This window comes from Pieris brassicae, chromosome 6 (assembly GCF_905147105.1).
Source record: "Pieris brassicae chromosome 6, ilPieBrab1.1, whole genome shotgun sequence".
Classification (NCBI taxonomy): Eukaryota; Metazoa; Arthropoda; class Insecta; order Lepidoptera; family Pieridae; genus Pieris; species Pieris brassicae.
Genome location: NC_059670.1, coordinates 16,433,583 through 16,457,200, shown reverse-complemented (window position 1 = coordinate 16,457,200; position 23,618 = coordinate 16,433,583). Strand labels below are relative to the sequence as shown.

The window sequence follows — 23,618 nt, the reverse complement described above, 5'->3', positions numbered from 1 at the left end:
ATTTCTAAATCTATTACAAATTGCGTAGAAAATGTTGAACAACTTACGTAAACGCTCTCAGTACATGCAGTCTTCACTTCTCATGTTCCACTACTATATTTTTACAATAAATTCTAGTAACAATCAGATATATCACTTATCACACAAGGTTATCGGTACTTGACTTTCAATAGAAAATGTTATAAAAATATCAATAGATCTGTTCTAATAGTTGTTTTTGATTTTTGCATGCGTCTTCCTACATACTAATAAATTTAGGATTTTAATCGCTTTAAATAGTTAATAATTAAAATTTTAGCATTATTTAAATAATTTTACGACCGTAAAAGGGGTTATGAGGGCAAACGTAATAATTGGAAATTATTATATATATAATTTATAATTATTTATCTATTATTACGGTTTACTTTTCTCAAGACACTATTTTATATCTTTACAAACGGAACTCTTTGTCTGATAACAGTGAACTTGCAGTTGTCTTGCCGTAAATGAGGATTAATTTTCTCTTCATATTAATTTATAAGCTTTATAAAGTAAAGGTATGCTTCTCTGAATCAAACCATGTACCACGATGTATCACGGCACCTGACCGTTTCAGTCAGTCTCACTACATTTAAAAACTTCAAAATAATACTGAATTCATTATTTCACCTGGTCACTTGTGCCCATTTCCATACTGGAACCCTCCTGAGCCATCTTGGTAACTTATTACCTGAAACAAAAAACAAAATTCAACAGGCTCAACATGGTTTAGGAGATCTATTATTGCAAAAGCGATATTGAAATTAAGCAATGTCTTTTGTCGAAAGTTAACCCGTATGAAGGTCCTATTGGAATATTTACACATTTCCTCGTCTGATACGTTATTATTTTTATCTTCATAGCCATGTAGCCATGTATACGTGCTATAAATGGCATTTTTAGGGACAAAAACATGAGTCATATCAATATTTTCTTTCACCGTACGTGCAACTGTTCTTTCGGAATAAAAATCCATAACATGGCCGTATATAATAAAGTTGAGATTCATACTTAATTTCTATTTACAGCCACTTGTATAGCAATATTCGAAGTAATTACAAAGCATACATTTATTAAGTGTAAACTTCTTATAAAGGAACCTCTGTATTAGTCGCCGTAGGATGGCGAAACGTCGTGAAGGACATCACATCTGCCCCTTCTAATACCACTACTACATAGCGATCACGACCGCTCTGTCAAGAGTGTACCGGATAAGACGAAAATATTACGCATAGCAACGCAAAGATTTTGTAAAATAGATAGCACACACGATTTCATAGAAGAAGCCATCGAAATTTGTGAAATAGATTTAAACTGTTAATACGATTTGGTTTACACGTTTCACTTAATTAACGATCTCTAACAATTACCAAATTTCTTGAGTGACTTTATCTTAGTATTTGTTTATAACACTCTATCAAATGGCGGAGCAGTATTGGCCTAGTGGCTTCAGCGTTCACCTCTCATCCCGAAATTCGATCCCCGGCTGTGCACCAATAGATTTTCTTTGTAGTGCGCATTATACATTCGCTAGAATAGTAGTGAAGGAAACATCGTGAGGAAACCGGCTTGCCTTAAACCCAAGCAGTCGATGGCATGCGTCAGGCATAGAAGGCTGATAAGAAATTATCATGAAAACGAATACAGAAGTACTGAGGAGCCCAGAACTAAAAAGGTAGCGTTGTAGCGTTTGATTGATTTACTTTATTTTATCACGATATACCTAGGTAACACTAAAAATGTTTCGAAAATTATAAACAGCTTAATGTAAAAAGTTGCCAATACTTGTATTGTTCTTCGAAGTAATCTCCGTTCCTCTCTACACATCGTCGCATTCGATGGAACCACTGAGAAAAGCAGTAGGCCCATTCTTCCTTAGGGGTCTCTTCTAAGGCATTTTCGTACGCTTTCACCGCATTTTCAGGGCTCGTAAAGCAAATACCTCGAATTTTATCTTTAGTAACTCATTATCTCGACACCTCCCTTAGTTAAATATTCAATATTCCGTTTTGCCGAGTGCGCTGAAGCATTGTCTTGGTGAAGGAGGATCCTGCTTCGAGGGCACTGCTGTCGATTTTTTTCCAAGACAACAGGCAAAAAGTGATTGACATACCAGTCTGCAGTAACTGTCCTTCCATCTTCTGCACAACTGTCGCGAAATGACCTTTCCAACCAAAGAATGAGGCAATTATCTTTTTTTCGTGCTTCTTCCTTTCTTTACCTTAGTTGGCCGATCCTCGAAAGGAAACACCCACTGAGCTGATTGTCTTTTGGTTTCGGGTTCGTAGTAATATATCCAGCTTTCATCACGTACCACGATATCAAGTACAGCATTTGAGTCACTATCCATGGGAAGGTGTTTCTGGACGTCGGTTAAAGTATGGGGAATCCATCTAGTACAAACCTTCCTGACGCACTCTCTTATCTTCCTCTATCATGTGGCGCACAGCACTGATTTTATCTTCAGTAGTCGCTGTTAAAGGACGTTCCACACGCGGATAATCATTGAGATTGCTACGTTTAAACTCGTTAAAACAATTGTAAATAGTGGTACGAGATGGGGCTTCATTAGGAATTGCTAATAGCTTTGTTGTTGAGGAAGCCCACAACGATAGTCATAATAAATGATAGACCGAAGAGTTTTAGATTTGCCGCCAATTCACAAAAACAAATGACAATTGAATGCAATTGAATATAATGCTACATTAGGGTACCAAAGAGTTCTAAAATTGAAATTCAAAAAAGTTTTTATCAGCAATGTTTCTAACTGGCCAGTTTATTAAACATTTTCAGTGTTACCCACGTATATAAAACATTCACGTCGGATTATCACTATTTATATTTCCTATAATAATGATATTTTTCTTAGTTTCACTTCTTGCAAAAATAGGTTTTCTGAATTGTGAGCAACTCTATTTTGATGTTTAAAATGCGGTCTTGTGTCTTTTATCTTCCTCAGTGTAGCCAACACTGATGAACTATAGACGTTAACTAATTTTAACCGACGTAATAATCAAAACAAAAATCAGCATCCTACGGTTAATTCCCTTGAAATTCTAATCTAATTGTTGTTATTCACTAATTATATTAAAACGTTCCTAATTTAAAATAAAATGTGTGCGTGTACTACACACGTAAGAAGTGAAACTTCTTTATGACCTTATTTTTCGAAAAATTATCTATTATATGCAACTTTACAGAAATTTGTTAAATAAAGTTAAATAAGATAAAGTTTAACAAAAGGCTTTTATTATCGTAGACATGAATACAAATAATATAATTATTTCATTTTACCTCATTACTACTAAGATTATTACAGAATTTCATTAATTGTAATATAATTATTATATTTTTGTTATTAATGGCTTCGAATCTCTTCGAATCAACCATGGTAGGGACAAGAAAAGGATGGCGCGTAACGGAAAAATTTGACGCGTAACGGAATAATGTAACGCGTAACCGAAAAATGTGACGGTAATTTTTTTTACAACGCCGATAAACAAGTTTCACTTCAATAAAGAAAATCTAACGAAAGTTTACAATAATTCATATTATTTTAAGCTGTACTGAATAATAATAACAAACTAAAATACGTTTAGAAAGTTCGGGTCCTGTGGTATAGTGGCAGTATTTTCAGCTCTGTACTGCTTTTTATTATCTTAAAAATACTATATCAAAAAGTAATATAAATTTTTAATGTTACGAACTATTTGAAGTCGATTATATACTTATTAAACTTATATATTATAATTCAAAAACGTATGTAGTATGCGGCCAATGATAGCGCAATCGTTATAAGCTGGTTAAAGTGTAATTTACCAACATATTATAAGCAATGATACAATAAAGTTGTAAAGATTACATTTAAATTTATCTCTTATCAACAAACGATAAAATAGTTATAAAATATTTCGTGATAAATAAACACGTTCTTGCAGTTAAGAACAAAGTCATAGTTAAAATACTTTTAAATACTATTATAAAATCTATTAATGAGAACCTTATTTATTTTTCCGGTAAAACGGGTTGATAGGTGCAGAATGCCAATCAGATTGAAATATTATAACTAACATGCTTATTATGTCTTTGTGGTTCGAAACTACTAAACCAAAAGTTATCTAAAAATGATCGAGGTATTTGCCGTTAGCTGCGCATTTTCCGTCTGCACAGGAATTTGCGTATGTTATTATATTTCGCAAATATATAGCATAATGTGAATTTGTACACAAACTATGGTATATATGCAAAATTATTTGATGTCTTTAATGTGAAAAACTTACCCTTTCAATACAACAACCAAACTGGCCAAAGGCCGATTTTTCACAAAACTGAGCTCTAAGCTATGTTACTGGATATTTAGATTATAGTATCTTTATTGTAGATAATACATTAATAATCGTATTTTGAAGGCAACGATAAAATCCCCACAATTATTTGATTCAGATAAAAACTTGATAATTATATTTTTTTAATTTATTTGGTTATTTTAATTAGCACAACGCATCTGAACGAGTGATTAAAGGATATTATATAAAATAATAATATATGTAAAACATTAAAGAATAATTTAAAATGAAAATATATTTCTTTTATACAATTCAAGAAACATGTCAAAAGATAAAATTTAATATCAGAAAACTAAGAAATTTATTATGTGAATCAAAGGTAAGAAAGATTGGATGAGCTTTCATTTCCGCTTTGATGCCACTGGAATGGAAGTCCGTCCCTTGTTATAATTTCCGCCCTTTGATTTTTCCTTTCTTACCTCTAAAGCCTCATGTATCAAAAACCTATTGAAATATGAAATATTCATTGTCTTCTGATGGTTGTTAGAATACTCCAATGAATAATGATAATTTATTTAAAATTATGAATTTAGTTTAGTGGCGTTTACTTATTTATTTAAAAATAAAATTATTTTTTCCATCTTATACAGCCTATTTAATTTATTACGCTTGCATATTGCGTCTGGCGAAGTCAATCCTTACGGGATGAACGACGACAACATCCCTACTTCTTTTTAGGAACGGCATCGCTCTGTGTGCTTTTAAAATTACACTTATGACATACAGCTTCCTAACGATAAATTAATTGGCTGAGATGATAAAGCTCTTCCGATGGGAATCTACATGGCCGGAATAGCATCACCTTTAAAGTAGCCTATGCCCTTGCTTTAATTTAAAAAAAAATGCTTTCTTTTTTATCTTACATTAACTGTGTTCCTTCCCATACTACTCCTAAACGGCTCGACCGATGCTTATGAATTTTTTTATGCATATTCAGTGAGTCTATTCGGCTACTATTTATCTTTCAAACCCCTCTAAGTGATAAGGGGTGTCCACCCCAAAAAACATGTTTTTGTTTTTTATGATAGACAAATGTTCCTTACAAATTAAAACAAATGTTTCCTGGCAATAATATACATGGCAAAACTACGTTTGCCGAGTCAGCTAGTAATACAATAAAATCATGATATGTTACGTTATAAAACCACTGTTGTTTGTATAAATATATAGCAGTTTCGTTTAGGCGCGCGACAAATGCATATAAAAGTTTTTTTTTTAATTTACTTTTTATATTGGTTACCGTGAGGCTATCTAATAACTGACTGGGTAGTCCATTTATTAGCCGCAGTAGAAAATACCGCAACGTTCTCTCGCTATGTACGTTGTTTGTTCTCGACGCTCTCTGTACGTCATGCTCAAATCGTTTTTTTGTCATGTCTAAAATATTATATATCTTATGTTATGGGCAGTATTTTGCAATGATTAAATTTTTCCCCTCCATTTTATAAGTAGAGCACACTTCTCGAGACAACGTGTTTGAGGATTGGCAGTTTAAAGTATATTAGGTTGAGATACGTCGTATTAAGTTATGTTGCTTATATTAACTGGATCGCTAAACCCCTTATAAAGTCAGTCAGTCGAAATGTCGTCTTATGATAATTGTTTTGGTTCAAGGCCACATATTTTGCTGTAACTCCATGCACCTCGTAACCGGAATTGATAAATAGATCACGTACAACTGTGACGTAACTACGTAACGTTTAGTAGTACCGTAACATACAGTAGTGACGTCACATCCGATGTCAATTAGAAAGCTATGATATAATCACGATAGGTTAATTTAAAAAAAATACTTGCACTGTTACTTTTTGTTTCGGTTGGTCCGTGCAGTGATTTTTTTAAAGAAATTAAAGTTTAATAGAACGCTAATCATATATTTTTCTTCCAAATTGTAAAGCAAATGTTCACTTTAAACTAAATAATACAAGCAATGGTAATTTTAGCTACTCAATTTACACATTATAGAATAATTTTACACCCTTTATAAAGTCTATATTTACTTTTAGTTTTAACTGTTTGTCAGTGTTTTTTTCCCGTGGTTTTTAATAGGATAGGGGAAACGATAGGATGGCCAAAAAGGCCAGTCATCGCAATCCATGGACTCATTGTAGCTGGTGTGTTTCCGGCCTTTAAGGGATGAGTATGCTCTTTCTATAAATAATTATAGGTCGTATCTCCCAGGAACTGTTGAATTCCCGGTAGGGGGGAGTCAATTCAAGAGTTAGCTAGTTCGCAATGGCAATTGGAAATGTTTTGTCAAGCGGATAGTGGAAGCCATCAACTTGATGCTGATAAAATTTTGAATGAATAGTTATTTTAATTTCATGTTACAATATAATTGATGTGTGTTAAGTTTGTGACGTCATATTTTCCTATATTTAAGCATACGTTTAGTTTTAAAACTTAATTAAATTTGACATTTGTGCAATTTTTGCACAGATCAGGTTTTTAAAGACTGGGCGTTATTGTGCTATATCATCAAATCACGCGTCCCGGATGTTCATGTCCAAGTTTTTTCCGGTTCCGGGATTTAAGGTTTCCCCGGGGAGTGTGCATTAGTTGTTATTACTTTGTTTCCGCTTACAAATGGATCTCGGGAGAGCTTACGACAACACTGTTTTCAGCTAGTAATTATTTGTATGTCACTGAGTAAACCGTTATATGTATTAGCACTTCATTGCATGTACCGAAATATAGTACAATTTAGATAATTAAATGAAAAGGAGTTCAACTGGCGGCCTTATCGCTTTCAAGCTATCCCTTCCAGGCAATCACTAGAATCAAATAATTAAGCGCAAGAAGTGCAAAAATACGTTATAAATATAGTTATTTAAACAAACAAATGAATTAAAAAATATGTAAACAGTGAACAGGACAATAGTCAATCACACATGCACATTAATGACGATATGACTGAATGAATGAATCAGATCAGTTAATACAAAAGTTAGGGATACGAAGTGGACAGGTGATGCTTGTACGGTAGAAATTAAAGGAAGATAAAGAAGGAGCTAAGCGAATAGGGACCGTAAGTGAATTCCATAGCCTCACTGTAGAGACCTTAAAGGAGTTGCCAAAGAACGAAGAGTTATGATGAGATTTCAAGAATATTGTTTTCGGAAGAGCGTAAGTTATAGTTTTAGGCTCCCCAAAGAATTACTAATCCGTCGAAAGAAGTATCCTCCAGTAGGAGGCACCGTACAATTTGCGGCTAACTTTCTTAACATGCTACTCCCAGGATTAAGTTTGACCAATTAAGACCCCAAAATTCTTTACTGTACACGAGGTAAACGTTAATTTCTACGGACGATGGGAATTTTGTTACAACGATTTACAAAATGAAAATACATATATTACGCGATCGTGTCCAGACAATCCTAATACCGGCCTAATAATTTTACTGATTTGACAATCACTAGTAGAATTTCTATAAGAAATTAAAACAAAGATTCTATCTAGTAAAAGCAATGAACGTTCCAAATGAAATCAGTTCGATTAATCTGATTATTTCGGTCAACATTATTGGGGTAGACGGAAACGCGTGTCCCTTAATTGTTCTAAGTAATTTCTATAGACAGACCCTTTTGCTTAATACAATAACTGATAATTTCATTTAACTTTGGAAGTAACTTATATATATAGTATATACTAATATTATTAAGAGCATTGATTTGTATCTTTGTTACGAATAAACTCTAAACCTGCTGTAACGATTTTAAAAATTATTTCTCTAGAAGCTGAAGCAGGCCGCTGGTAAGTAAATTAAAAGATTCTAGCTGACTATTAAGTCCATGAGACAGGGCAGGTACGATAAATAATTATCAATATAATTCAAAATTCATAGTAACATTATACGATTTGGTCTTTTTAAAGTTACATAATTTAATTCAAAAATTAAAAAATAAATTGAGGAATTTGAGGTAAAACAGTAACAGAAATGAATGAATTAACTGTCCCTGAATTTTCTTGTGATGACCTCAGAGTCGAGCAATTTATAATAATAGAGTTAATTGCAGTAATTACGGGAACAGCATTGTGTAGGAGATTACCGTTAAGTAGTCTTTTTAGATAAGACGAAGAGTATAGTTTATATTCCGCTAAGAGAAAATATAATATATTGATCCCTTTCCTCTTACAATTAAAAAAATATTTCATTACTTTGTTTAAGTTTTCAATGAATTAAGCATTCCACGGCGTAATTAAGTAACCGACGAATGAAAATATTTGTAATATAGACATTGACTATAAGCGACTGTTTTTAAATTCCTTTAATTTTTCAACACGAAAATAAAGTTAGAGTTTTATTATTTTGTTTCCGATGAAGCGTTCATACAGACCCAGAGCATATGTAGGTAAAAAGTAGTTCAGGAGAAGGAAGAATGTTTCTCATTAATATTGACTGTTAAGATTGAATATCTAATTAATGTCACAGGTACAATGGCAGTTAATATAGCTGCGGTTTCATTGTTCCTCGCCCCAGTTCCGTGTCAACGTAGGAATATATTCAATTGTAAATACAAGTCTGTGTCTACAAGACAATAGGAAAGTTAAATTCAGGCCTTTATTTAGTATTTTTTCTGAGATTTAAAACACCGTCCGATACATTGATAGGTCTTATACGGCTAAAGGTACACTTTGGACTTTGTACGAAAGTTAAAAGAATATTCACCAAGAAACATACAGCGATGTTTTTTTTTATACTTGTTAGAAATTACAAAACCCATGAAACAAAAAATAATTAATTCATCATTGTAGATTTGGTTTTACAAATTTGAAATAAATATAATGACCGAATAATTATAATATCAATACAATTTGTTAAACATCAAACGAGACTCTTGGGGTTTGCCTGAAGCTCTTTGTTATCGTTGAATGAGTTTCTGTAGTACTAAACATTTCGGAACCGATATAAATTGATACTGATTTTTTTTATATTTATTTAATACATTTTTATTATAATAGAATAAATTTAATTTACTTATCAATGATAATAAAGTATTAATTAAAATTATCAACTCTATTTATCTGTTGAAAAGGAAACGTGTATTATACAGCTGTAAAAACAGTAGAAGTTAAAAAAAATATTTCTATTAAAATGCTTAGTTCACCGAAAAGAGAATCCGAGGAAATATGAAAAGAATTTCCCTGTTTTATTGCTTAATTTTTTCTTTGTGTACGCGACCAGAATTGTCAAAGCGATATTTTGTTCTTCGCGATATTTGACGGAACAATTTTGTAAGAATACACAGATTAAAAAACCTTATACAGAAGGGGACAGTTGATTTTTAAACAAATAAAACAAAAGAAGAACGTCTTATTTAATACCCAAGGAACACTTAAATATAACGGAAACTTATAAACGCAATTCCCAAACTCCTGCGTATTTATCATTTTCTGATTATTCCATTGTGTTTTCTTGTCGTATCTTTGCAGGTTCAGGGTTAGACAAAGTGCTGCCTGTCCTTGTAGCAATGCAGCTGAAGAGACTGTGTTGCTTGTTCTGACCGACTGTCCAATGTATGGATACGACAGGTATAACACTGAACAAGCTATGGGCATGGAGGTACCAGAGGCGAGTTTAAGGGAAATAATGTTCAACATTAGGTTAAGAGGCATCTTTGTGGGATTTGCTGTAAAAGTCATAAAAAAAGTTGTTAATAGAAATAGATAGTAAGTAGTGTTTAAACATCCGGGTTGACAATACCATACGTAAGCTATTAAATACCCCTGACGATTAAAAACTCTCCGGCGTATTTATCAATTTCTTATTATTGCATTGTCGATACCAAATTTTAATCTAATCCTTCAAGCTTCCCAATAAAGGAGTAGGTTGTGATTAAACAGAAACTATATGAGATCTACGAGAAAAGGTTTAATATTTATATTTTTACTTTACTTCACATTGAACCAGCTGTCATTCGACTTTCCGAACCGCAACTTTAGGGCCCTTCCAGAGAAGAGCCCTACCTACCTTTAAGGCCGCATTGCACTTGCAAAACTCTTGGTGTTGCGGGCGGGGAAACACTTAACTTAGCTTTATACACAAAAAAAACATTGATTGGCCTAGTGACTGGAGTGTGCGACTCTTACTGAGGTCATTAATTCGAGTGACAGCTGTGCACTGGCATTTTGTTTCTGTTTAACACTCGCTCGTACGGTAAACACAACATCGTGACGAATCCATGCCTGCACCAAAAATCAACGGCATACATTGCCTATTAGCAAATATACAATTTCAAGTTAAAGTATGTTACGGAAGACTTGGGAATCCTGACACAGTTTCATTACTTAAAAGGGACCCCAAATATATATAACGAATTAACACGTTTGTTACTTGTATTTGCATTACATGTCCTGCAAATTACGGTTCTTGTATATGCAAGAATAGCTCTTGATTGTAATGGAACCCGTGGCCTAACGAATCTATAAAAATCAATATTCATCATGGTTTGAATTCAATAGTGTTGTATTACATAAGAATGTGGAAATACCTGTTGTACCGAAAACAATGGTTAAATAACATGTAAACAAGTATACAGCTAAAAACACGTTTCCTTTTGTCTTTTAAACTGAAATGAGGTAAGCTAATTGTTAAAAAATAAGAGCAAATAGGCCGCTCCCTTGTATTATTTATTTAGACTGAAGGTTCATGCACAGATCACCTACATGCCAGAAAGAGACACATAAATGTATATGTGTCTTGTGCTATGTCGTTAAGTATGGTGTTTTAAAAGTATTTGAAGAAATCTGACGATGTTCGATTATCATAGCAATATTTCCCATCTGTACTCTCTAAAATTAACGAATTTAAACTGTTGATGTAGTATTTATGATCACTTAAAGCTGTGGTATGTCACTTATTGCTTAAAGATTGGAAAAAAGTTTTTATTAAATTAAATTTAAAAAAAACTAACTTAGAAACGTTATTGCGCTAATATTTTTTAATAAGTTTTGATAGTGTTAGTTTTTAGTACATCTTTGGAATAGCTCTTTGTGACCTATAGGATCATAGAATGTTTTAAAAGTTACTGATATAAAAAAAATTGTCCCGAAAACCAGTCTAAATGCAATAAACTACTTTCTTTGTTACATTGCTACGATAGGTGACAGTGTAATTAAAAAATATATTTATTTTCACTAACATAATTATCAACTAATTTGCATGTTATTTACGAAAATTTAAACATTTAGCTTGGGCCTTATAGGTTCAATAAGTAATATTTTTTACTCTATATAAAATTAATATTTATATAAAACTTACCATTCACTAAAGGTATCCAAAATATTTGGTAAACAGTCACCAAAATAAGTTTTATATGGAACGACACTTTTCATTGCTAGTACTCACATCGGCATAACTCAATACTAAAATCGTACACTTGTAAACAAATAGATCGCGAAACGTGTGCGATAACTTAGCGTCAAACGACGACTGCGCGCCAAACTAAGACACGGTATGAAACTTTTTGTTTAATAAAACCGGCGACTACGTGTGCGTAAGAAAATCCCGAAAGCCCCGTTGATGAAAGGTGATTAGTCATCTGTATTAATAACCTATATACTGAGTGTGTATTACGCACGTTATGGTAATTTTAGGCGAACATTATTACTGCCACTTTAAAATATACAAATCGCAATCCAGAAAGTTTTTTTAAATTTTGCCATGTTTTTCAAATTAAAAAACATATCTTTTTAAGTGTTGAGAAATAATGAAGTGTACACCTTCTACATTATTTGAAAATAACGCATTTAATGTATTTTTTTTATTTAAATTTAGGTTTTAGTCTGTGTAATACCTAAAATTGTAACATTCGCTCGAACGGTGAAGGAAAACATCGTGAAGAAACCGGCTTGCATTAGACCCAAAAAGTCGACGGTGTGCGTCAGGCACAGAAGGCTGATCACCTACTTGCCTAATAGGTTAACAAATGATCATGAAACGGATACATAAATCTGAGGCCCAGATCTAAAAATGTTGTAGCGCCATTGATTGATTTATTTATTATAATACCTAAAATTAAATTAACCACAGGATATCAGCAGTGATGTTGTGTATCTGTTCTACTTATTATTCGTACCATATAAACCTACCGTACAATGAACTCAAACAACATGCAAATTAGGCGATAATAAATAAACGATACCGTAGTTTGCGTAACGAGAATCTAGGCTCTCAAAATTAAAGGGATATCATTGAAATAGTAAATCTAGATGTGTGTGAACATAAATGTTTCGTAAAAAAATTATGTTCACACTTATCAAAAATATTATTCTGGAATAAAAATATAAAGACTTAAATCTAAACGATTCTCCTATTACTCCAATTTTAGTAAAGTTAGCACTACTAACCATTGAATGCCCCTGAGTCCTTTGTGGAGGACAGTAAATTCTTGAATCGTGGACATGTTCAGCAAAGATGGGCGGGAACTAGAGACTCTTGGCTTGGTATTACTTTGTAGGGATGGGTTTCCATCATACCTATATCAGACCGTTAATAAATTTTTTAACAGAATTTTGTCATAATATACATCATAAGTTAACTTAACCGAATATTCCGAAAACATAAAAATCAAGACAAAATAAGTGTTTGTGTGAACTACAAACATACTAAAATAACAGATTTTGTTAATGTAGAAAAATTATAATTGTATGTACGTAATGTCTTTTTACTATAATTTTCATGTGAAATAAATAAAATGTATTTTATTTTATACATGAGCATATTAATCACACTTTCAATATTAAGTATTAGGTACTTAATAACTATGTCATCGCCTGTTGCGACTATCATTTTTTACGACCAAATATGAGTAGTCCCTTCGATGTTGTTACAATGGATTTTACTGTATATATAAACGACCAATTAATTATTAATTAACAGTTTCTACAAAATGACTGCAAGCGAGGTGAATCCCCTATTGCGGTCTGCGGGGCTACACCAAAGTCGCGTGCGCGTTATCGCGGCACTGCTATTTTATGTCATGTATCTCAGTTGAACAACATAAATAAGCCTTTAAAGTTTTACAATACCAATTAACTAAGGTGAACTTAGTAACAATTTTTTGTTTCATTTTATAGGATGCGAATCAAATAGAAGTTTTAAAGCGATATTTATGCACTAAAGAAAGATAAGAATGTTTTTTAAATACGTTTAATTGTTTGTAACAGTAACACCTTTTAAAACACCTTATTTTACTTAGCACGAATTTTACATTATTTAAATAACTCGGTGTTTACAATGCATTGCTACAGTTGTCATCAGCAAAAGACTATTATTTATAATATATTATATTTAAATTTAAATACTCCCAAATACAATATTATAAATATATTTAGGTACATATTTAAAAGAGTATATAAAGTCATATCCAGTACCCTATACAGTAAAAGACGGTTTAAAATATTCATAGTTTGCTAACGAACGGAACCGCAGCAGTGCAGGACCTCGTTTGTGGTTCAAGGTGATCTTAATTATGTCGAGAAGAATCATTAATGACATTTCTCGACGAACATTTTATGATCGCCTTATTCTGTGTAAATTAGCCCATTATGAGCTGAGTCGAATAATTCAGCATATGAAATTTTTATTCGATGAATTTTATTAATTATGAACGGCAATATATATTATAATAATGAAATGTAAAATCTTATTTTATAGCCACTGAGTATATAAGACTAAGGAGACGCTACAACTATTGTTTATACTTACCGTATATAGGACGTTGTCGTGATTTATAAAAATTGACCACATGTTGCATAATTACTGCACAATTTATTTTCAATGTTACGATATACCTTTGCATGCTTGAACCTTTTGTTGCATAAGTGTCTGGTGAGATAACACCACAATAACTCAAGAAGCGGGTCAAGAACCCACGTGAAACTGACATGTGATACCTATACTTATTTACAGAACATCATTGCGATGTAATGATAAGTTTAAGTAATTATGATAATATTATTAACACAAACTTAAACACCTTACTGTAATGTATGGTACATTAAAAAACTTGTATTGTTTGACATTATTTATGTTGTCGTAACAGCAATAAATAGAGTAATTATTCTACCACATCTTGTTTTTTTATATATGATTGGATTGGTTTCAATTAGCTTACAAGATCTTTCAACACTAAAATATAATTAGTAATTACATATATTTCGCAACGTTTTTTTTTGTTTACTTTGGCGCCGAAGGTACCATAAAAATTCGGTTTGCGGCTTAGCTAAAGACTTTCGCCTGTGAGCTTTTTCGCGATCAAGTATCTAATAAGTTCGAACACAATTTAAGTAACTTTTATTTTACCAACCACCACCAGCTTTCGTAATTTGGATTGTTAAAAATTTTGGTTCATCACAGAGTAAACATGACATATTCGTGCAGAGCTTAATATTCAGAACTTTACTAATTAAATGAGTACTGTCACTGAAATACACTTCACCAATTGACATTGACAGTTGACTTTAACATGGACATACGGCGTTTCACAGTGCACAATTGCCGGTTTTTATTACAAATTAGAAACTGTAAAAAGTATTGTATAAAGTGATTACAATATATAAATGACTAAAGCAGAGAACGTTCAGAGAAGTGTAGCCATTTCAGTTTGAATTACCCAACCCTAACAGGAGGATCGAAGAAGCTTTAGTATGCCTTCCGTAGTTGCAGACCGTCCTCGTGACTGTACTTCTTGCAGAATAGTTAGTGCTGTTGGTCTAATCGGCATTGGTGGTTATTTAGCTAATGTTGCTTGGCAAAATAAAACGACAGCTGGAAAAGTAGCTATATCCACTATGTCATTGGGTAAGTATAAACAGAACCGGTCTATGCTAATGATTGGGACTAGGGAAAAGGTTAATTTGTATATGAATCGGCGCTTCGATAGTCCTATGTTTGATTAAATCCATACTACAGTAGGTTATATAGAACTCAGATCCATATATAGTTTAAGAAATAATAAATTATTAACTAGTTTATATACTTTGATTGAAGGTTTATATTAAAATATAACACCTACATAAGAATTTCAAATGAATTAGACTGCTATACAGTCTGATTTAGACTAGAGGAGATTTAAAAAAGCAAGACAGTGTGAACTGTGACTCACAATTTCAAAATCATACTCATTTTCATGTACAGGAGTCAAATGTTGCGCTAGGTCTTTCTGAATTTTATCCTAAGCCCATGTTCCATTAAAGTAATGTTAAAATGTCGCACAAAATTAAGAAGTGGTTTGTCTATTATATTATTTTGGCTTAGATAAGGCAAAATTCATTGCATCATAGCATTTGCTGTTGTGTCAGTTGGTTGGTTGACTACTTGATTCTGGTGGTTAGATGAAACTTATTTTTGCAAAAATATGAATATTATAAATAGTAATTATAATAGATTTAAAAAATATTTATATAGGAATATAGTATTATGTATGAATGTCAATAATTTTTTTTAACTTCTAGTTCTCAAATCAAGGGTATTTAATTAAAAAATAAAAGTTCAAATATATTTGTGTTCTGAAGTTTCTGCTACAGTATTGTGTCTACCAACTAATGTTTATTATTTATACCATTATTATGTTTATAAGTAAGTAAGTGAATAATGCAAAATGGTTATATTTTTCAGCATTTGTGTCTCTGGGTATTGCAAGATATAAGCAAGAGTATCCTTTTAACAAAAAAGACGATAGTAAAAATTTATAAGAATAATAAAGCTTGTAATAAAATGTATATAATGTTATATTAGTTTGTACTTTGTAAATAGAGTTTTAATAAAATCTAAGAATGAATTTGGTATTTTATTTGTTGCAGCGCCATCTAGTTTGTATGACGTGTACTTGCTAAACCAAGATTCGTTCAATTAGACAGCGATTATCGGTGCACAGACAATTGTTTTTCAAAGGCGCGTGTCACGGCAGATACTAATTTTGTCGTGAGGTGAGCGGAGTAGCACAGAGCTCAAGTCGAGCTAAAGAAACAACTTTCAGAGGTGAAATCTTAGATTTACTATACAATATACGGATAGTATTATTTCTATCAGATTGTACACATAGATAAATTACGGCACCATAAGCCTTTTCGCTGGTATCAAAAAAAAAATATGGGTGAAGAAGATTTCGTTACACCTACATGACGTGGTACTTGTAAATTAGATAGGAAGGGTAGATCAATATAGAATTTCTTCCATGCTTGAATAATATTAGAAGGAGCAATTTCATCCCAGTCCTGTTTTAAAAGCCAAAGCTTCATTATTAGAAGTTTAACGTATAGTATAAAAGGTGCGGCTAAACCTAGAACGTCCCATAAACGGGCAATGATAAAAAGCATATTACGCTTAGTCGCTGTAACTTAAGATCAGTTAAGTTGCTTAATTCGAACGAGAAGTTATCTGATTTTGAATCTCATTTCACACCTAAAACTTTATGACACTCATTTGAATCAAAATGAACTGCTTGCGGATGCAAATGATTGGAAGGTAAAGAACAAAGTAGCTTTTCAGAATTACTTGACCATTTAAAAAGATCAAACCCACCAGCTGAAAACATTTTAATAAGTTGAGAGGATACGTCAGCGGCAAATGCGATAGGGAACGTTCTAAACCGAAGTAGAACTGCAAATTAGGTTAGTGCAAGTTAGGTTAGGTATTAAGATTTCAGCGTATAATATGATTTGACGTTAAACCAAATTCAATATGAGATTCAATTTTAGAAAAATACGAATTTTGTCGTGCTTGAAATAATAATATGGAACTTGGAACATGTTCCAACTCGTTTCGTGAACATTTACCGGCGTTTGTTCTTGTTCTTTTATCCATGTTATCTACAAATAATTATTCTAAAATTAAGATTATAAAAATATTAAAATAAAATGAAATATTAACAATACGATTAAATTCAACCATACACAGATTTATTACTAACGTAATCTATGAAACAATTTTTCGAAAAAAGTGATGTAGGTAGATATTAATTACGCATGATCATTCTCACCAAATCAGGCATAATTATTAAATACGTAAATACGAAATACGGATAATAGATTTATAAATACATGTAATATTTAAAAAAATCTATATTAATTGCGTCGTTATACGGGTAAGAAAATACCCACCTAAAATACGTTAAAGAAGATACGAAAAATAAATATGCCTAACTAAGAGATATGATAGATATACGGCTCGAGAAGGACCAAAAATGCTGTGTGGGCATGGGTATCCGGAAGCTATATCCAAGATTCTCCCTACCCTCGGTAAAATAATATGCGCTGGTTCGGCTGTCGCGTGTCATTATAATAAAAAAAAAGGAATCCAATAATCGATAAGACTAAAACTAGCACTTACCATCAGCGGTGGCGTATCTCACTAAAACACTGGATCCTTCAATGATGAATCAAAAAAAAAGTAAATGCTATGTAAATGCATGTAAATAAATATAAACCGCATACGGTATGCGGTAGTGCGCACGCGACAGCGGTTAAAATTTAACTCCCTTGCGCCATTACGCCGGGACACCACCTACCATCTCCGTTTCGTGTGTCAAAGTCAAATCGACAATTGTCATCCTTCTTTGATTGACACCAATTTAGCGCGAACAGGCCCTTCTCAATAGATTAGATAAGGTGCTGGTGGTATGTTGATGACTGCTAAGTCATCCCCATACCCCCATTCTGTAGAGATTGCTACCATTGAGTTCTGTTATGAGCTCGTTAACTACTAGATTCCACAGTGGCGTCGATAGGACACCACTTCGTGTACCACTACACGGTGAACTGTATAGCTCGCTGTTTTAACATATTCTTGATCCAATCTGTAAGAGTTGACTCTAATCCACATGCTGCTAGTGCTATGATTATGCTTTAATCAGACAGTTGTCAATGCGAGGCACAACGTTGTGGAGTAATGATTCTGTTGATTTACCTGAGTGTTGATTTGGATGTAAGAATTTAGATAAGGCTTCGTTTCTACCGGTCTCCTCACCCCTCCAACGTTTTTAGAAAGAATGAGGTAAGGCCAATCGGTCTGAAGGATATCATTTGGTTCAATACCCAAGCGAAAGCCCATTTCAGCTTCCCTCCATTTCAGAGGAGATTAGCGATGAACTGACACAAGATATTCTAATCGATTCCCACTTCATCTTAGTAGACCTGGGAACATGCCATCCAAGCCAGCCACTTTAAATGGTAGGAATGAGTTGATTGCCGATGTTACTTTTTATATGATGATTATTCTGTCAGATACATGCTAGTCTGAGCTGACGGTGGCTCTTTCTGAATATGGTTGCCATGCCTGCTAGTTAGCGATTATACAACCTATAAGGACCCTAATTATCCTTTGGAAATACTAGAAAAATAACTGAAATTTTATCTAACATACCTAAATAAAGTACAATCCATTTTCTATCCACACATACCTTTGTAGTCCACGAGTCTAAATAACATTAACGTATGATATTTATAGGCATTATTGTAAAGGTGTACACACGCATGAGCACTTATTGCTTACTGAACTGTTGCGTCTAAAAAGGGTTACCAGAAATCTACATAGATAAAGCCGAATTGTGCAAAGATATAATTGCCACATTGGAATGTTTCCTTAAATTATTTTCATGTATAAGAAGGTAATGCAGAATTCGACTTTCAAATTCATACAAGTACATTATAATCATAGGTTATTTTATCAGTATCTTAAGTTTAAATTCGTAACAAAATGTCGATCCATGACTTGACTTATAGAAACAAATGAGTATCCGTGCCACAAGACCAGCACTTCCAATACAAACAAACAGAAGCGAGAGTGTATATCAAAAAATCAGCGTCTAATGTAATCTCGACGCTCCAAAGTAAACTGATGACACTGAAAATCAACCCTGAATAACAATGAACTCATCCTTACAAGCTTTTAGTAGACGTCCACGCTAACACAACTAAATGAATGGTATTACTCGATTAGGTCGATGCAATAATGTCTACATCGGGACAGATCGCAGCCACAGTATGTCGTATGGCAGTATTATTACTCTCACTGGCATAGGGGTATCTACATTTTTATTCGTATATGTTCCCAGCTATCTTAGTACATATAACACGCCCATTAGGAAAACGCACGATGGAAGGGGGCGAATGGATAGAGGTTCATCTGATGTTAAAGAGTGTTTCCGGTCTAATAATCCTCTTTTCTTGAAGAACCCTAAGTCCTAAATTTAATAAGAACCATTGGGTTCAATCCCATCTCAGGTTTTATGTAATGAAACATCAGTGAGAGTTGTAATATATTTCTTATCGAAACCTACACGTAGCGCCGCTACTAAGACCTAGAAGTAAATATAGACGTTATGTTTAAAATACGACATATTATTACATATACTGACAATAGAAAATGGCGTAAGAGACTGGGGACAGTGGCCGTTAATCAAACGAGTTATGGATTGATTGTTACTGCCTTGATTATATTCACTGTGTCAGACCGAAGTAAACAAGTCGCGTTAATGATAAGACGCCGCCGCCCAGAACAGACGCGCGCCCAGCCGCCCGCGAACATTAAAATTAAGGCATAGGAAAAACAAAACACAAAGCTGATGGGTAAGAATTGCATTTAATAATAATTTTATTTTTACTTAATCTTTGCTTCCGTATTTTACGATTGGGAGGGTTCCATATGGAACACTTTTCCGTCGTGTCAATTCATAGCGTTTTTAGATTGATTTAAAATCAAATGCATGTTAGTCATTGTATTTAATTGTTATTACTATATGACCTATGAAGACTTAGCAGCTATTACAATTTTTTTATTAATATTTCCTATGCGCATGTTTTTACAATCTGTTCATGTTTGCATGGCAATTAAGCAAACCAAACAACCGTCTAAAATTGCTTTTTACAACATTTCACACCGTATTTACGATGTCTACAATCTGCATAATGTAATGACAACGCTCATATTAAGCTGGTCATCCAAGCCGTTTATAGCTTCTGACTATCAAATCCCATAGAAAGGTTCCTTTTTTAAATTCTATAGAGACTATGGCTAAGCTCCATAACAATAAATGAGGTTTATCGTGGCAGTATACGATCGATGTTGTTCTATAGTATAATTTTGTTATCTTCAGATAAGCTGTGGGCAGGGAACGTGTTTAGTGAGGCACCTTGGTACGACAGTGACTACGTAATGGATGAATATCATAGAGATTGGAAAGCAGGGGCTACTAGAAAAATTGCTAATAATGTTTTGAAGCCTGAAGCACGGATTGCGCATGAAGGAATGGGATATGTTTGGAGTGGTGTTTTGGGAGCGATGTTGGGCGCCGGAGCTGTTCTTATAATTGCCGTTTTGCTGTTCATATTTCGACGGTCGAAAAAACTTGAGAAGCCCTCGCTGGCGCCTATGGAAGTTAGTCCAAATGTGAGTAGCAGTTTAATATTTAATGTTTGCTTGAGATACTTGTTTGGGATAAGAGATATACAAGGCACAAATAGAAACCAAAAATCTGATCACGAATAGAAGACCATTATAGTTTTCTAGAGCACACATTCATATAAAAAATATCGTATTTATTTTGTTCGTTACCAATTTTACTGCGTAAATTGCTCGCGATGCGCGATGTTCCAACGACTTTTTATAATTAAAATGTTTTATAATGCTATAAAACTTGCTTGGTATATTGCATGATATTAATTTATGTCAAGATGAATCGGTATATAAAAAAATAAACCAAATCACAAATAGAATCTTGTACGTATTATCTTTTATATAAATGAAAAATCAAAATTGCAAAAAAGCGAACGTAAGCCGCAAATTTTACGTTGATAAGGAAAAATTATTTCCGAATCAGAAGTCCGAAGAAACGAAGTTAATGTGACCTCGCACCCACGGCTATATCCTTACCAATGCTGGCATTTTATTTTTTACTTCACAGGGCTCATAATAGCTGATACCATATTATGTTTGAGATAAAAATTCTACGGTAGTCTCGTATTTTATAAATATTTCTTTTTGTATTAATTGTAACTTATCTACGTACATGCGAAGTACATGAAAATTCATTTCCCGGTACATAAAAGTTTATAATATTTCAAATAAATATCTATTTTTATTATACAAACAGACAGCAAAATCTGTGTGTAGTTTCAAAATGAAAGCTTTATAATATATTACACCACATATATACATAATTGTTATAAAAAACTTAGGAAATTCTTAATATCTATCAGGCAAAGTTTCGGTCATATTTCCCCAGAGAGCAGGGCCATGCGACAAAATGAGCAACTTTGACAATCCAGTTATAACTTATGTCCAGCTCTTGACTCGTTTAAGATTTGTTCAACGTTTAAATAGTAAACATTTTCGTCATTTGGCAAAGTTGAGAAAATAGCCGATAATTCGATTTGAATTGCGATTTTGTATAAAGACCTACAAACTTTTTAAAAGCTATAATCGACTCGATTTCAAAACTTTATAAAATGTTTTAAGTTTTTATATTGTTTAATTTCCTTCAATTCTCGACATAGTATCATCTGATATAACCTTAAAACCAGAGCGAAAATTACAAGAACAGTCATAGTCGATTGAGAACGTGTTTTTTTACTCGGTTAATCGTATGTTTATTTAATTTGTAATTTACATTTATGTCAATTAAGTAAGGTGGAAAATTAAATAAAAAAACTATATATGAAATTATATTACCAATTAGGATTGTTACTGCCCTTTCGCAGGACATCGTTTTTTTGCATAACACTTTCGAAAACAGACTGATATTTATGATGGATTTCAAATATTTCGGCTACTATATGGGCTACATAGAAATGTGAATAATTTTTGGAAGAAAAATAATTGTACTGAAAATCTAGTGAAATCTCTTATATGTTGATTTACAAAGAATTCATTATGTGCATAATATCTCCCTTTTTATTAGAATAAATAACGATGCATTAATGCCACCTTTATACTAAACGAATCGAATGTTTTGTATTATTTAATTTATCCTCGTGTAAAGCGACATCTCGAGGAATATTTTGAATTAATACATTCGAGTGCCGACTGAAGAGCGACTCGCTTTCTGTAACAAAGATGGCGCCATGTTATGAACTGCGTAAATTAACTAAGAAAATATTTAGTTAGATTTTAAATCGAAAGATTGTTATTGCTATTAATTTTTTTTCGCTCTCATAAATATTCAACGTACATATCAAATTCTTGTAATGTAACAACCAATATACAATCCAGCGCTACAGAATCGGAACATACTCGTATGTGTGTGCTAATTTTTTATGAAAATATTTTGTATGTGTTCATAATTCGACTCGATCAGTGACTCAGTCCGCTAATAATCCTAAATTAAATTATTTCCTAAACTAATGTCCCCGGCTGCGGGTTACTATCTTTATAAATGCGCATTAATGAGATAAATTCAAATAGTTACCGAACGAATTGTAGAATGGTTCCGTCAATAGACAATGTGCTATATAATAGTTTGGCCATAAATACTGTTACATAAAAACTTTTCTTTTTAATTATTTTGAATTTGGAACATGTACATTATTTTAAAAACTTCTCTCGATTTTGCGCGATTTTCATATTTTTTCGGCTTCATTATTAAATTACAATATGGAATGGGTGTTAAAGAAAATATCATTGCAATGATTGCCTTGCACAAAGTAAGTACGGAGCCGACGGTAATATTTCAGACACTTCAAAAGCTTGGTATCAGCCGTATGTTCGTTTATCGTACCTACTATGAACAAATACAACAACACTTCGTCTGTCGAACACCAGAAAAGATCAGGGCAGCCGTGTGCTGTTAGAACTACAGAGGCTGTTAATGCCGTTAAAGCCAGAATTTGTCAAAATCACAAAACCCCCTTAAGGAAAGAAAAAGTATTATCGCGAGAAATGAAGGTTACCGTTAGGACACTGTTGTGTATTTTAAACACGACCAGAAGATCGGTGCTTATCATCGATATACAGGACATGCCCTAAATCAATCTTTACAATTAAAGAAATTGGATCGAACAAAACGCCTTCTGTCTCGATACGCAGGTGAAAAGTACAGAAATAACCTCGTTACCGATGAAACAATATTCACATTTGAAAAACACTACAAATAGCAAAATGATAAAGTGTAAGCTCACAGTTCTAAAGAAGATGCTCAAGTGGTCGGAAAGGTACGACGTGGTCATCATCCTGCTTCAGTGATGTTTTGGTGGGGCGTGTCTTATCAAGGAGTCACAAAACTACATTTTTGTGAAAAAGGAGTGAAAACTTCA

At 33.0% G+C, this 23,618-nt stretch overlaps 2 protein-coding genes across 7 annotated transcripts in view; one reads left to right on the top strand and one right to left on the bottom strand.

Moving 5' to 3' along the window:
- LOC123710661 (venom dipeptidyl peptidase 4-like) overlaps nucleotides 1–17,728 on the bottom strand; it is a 39,431-nt gene extending 21,703 nt beyond the window's left edge. The window contains exons 1-2 of one of the 4 annotated variants that reach the window (XM_045662702.1): nucleotides 17,701–17,728; nucleotides 652–712 (exon numbers count right to left, since the gene is read on the bottom strand). In XM_045662702.1, coding sequence (XP_045518658.1) covers nucleotides 652–696 — 45 coding nt within the window. In that variant the 5' untranslated portion in view covers nucleotides 697–712; nucleotides 17,701–17,728. Of the gene's footprint in view, nucleotides 1–47; nucleotides 88–651; nucleotides 713–4,301; nucleotides 4,384–11,628; nucleotides 11,794–17,700 lie in introns of those variants that run through there. The other 3 variants (XM_045662701.1, XM_045662700.1, XM_045662703.1) reach the window with 3 other exon arrangements.
- A 2,075-nt stretch (nucleotides 17,729–19,803) lies between these two features.
- LOC123711436 (synaptotagmin-5-like) overlaps nucleotides 19,804–23,618 on the top strand; it is a 31,973-nt gene continuing 28,158 nt past the window's right edge. For 2 of the 3 annotated variants that reach the window (XM_045664022.1, XM_045664020.1), the window contains exons 1-2: nucleotides 19,804–19,937; nucleotides 20,465–20,757. In XM_045664022.1, coding sequence (XP_045519978.1) covers nucleotides 19,934–19,937; nucleotides 20,465–20,757 — 297 coding nt within the window. In that variant the 5' untranslated portion in view covers nucleotides 19,804–19,933. Of the gene's footprint in view, nucleotides 19,938–20,304; nucleotides 20,352–20,464; nucleotides 20,758–23,618 lie in introns of those variants that run through there. The other variant, XM_045664021.1, reaches the window with a different exon arrangement.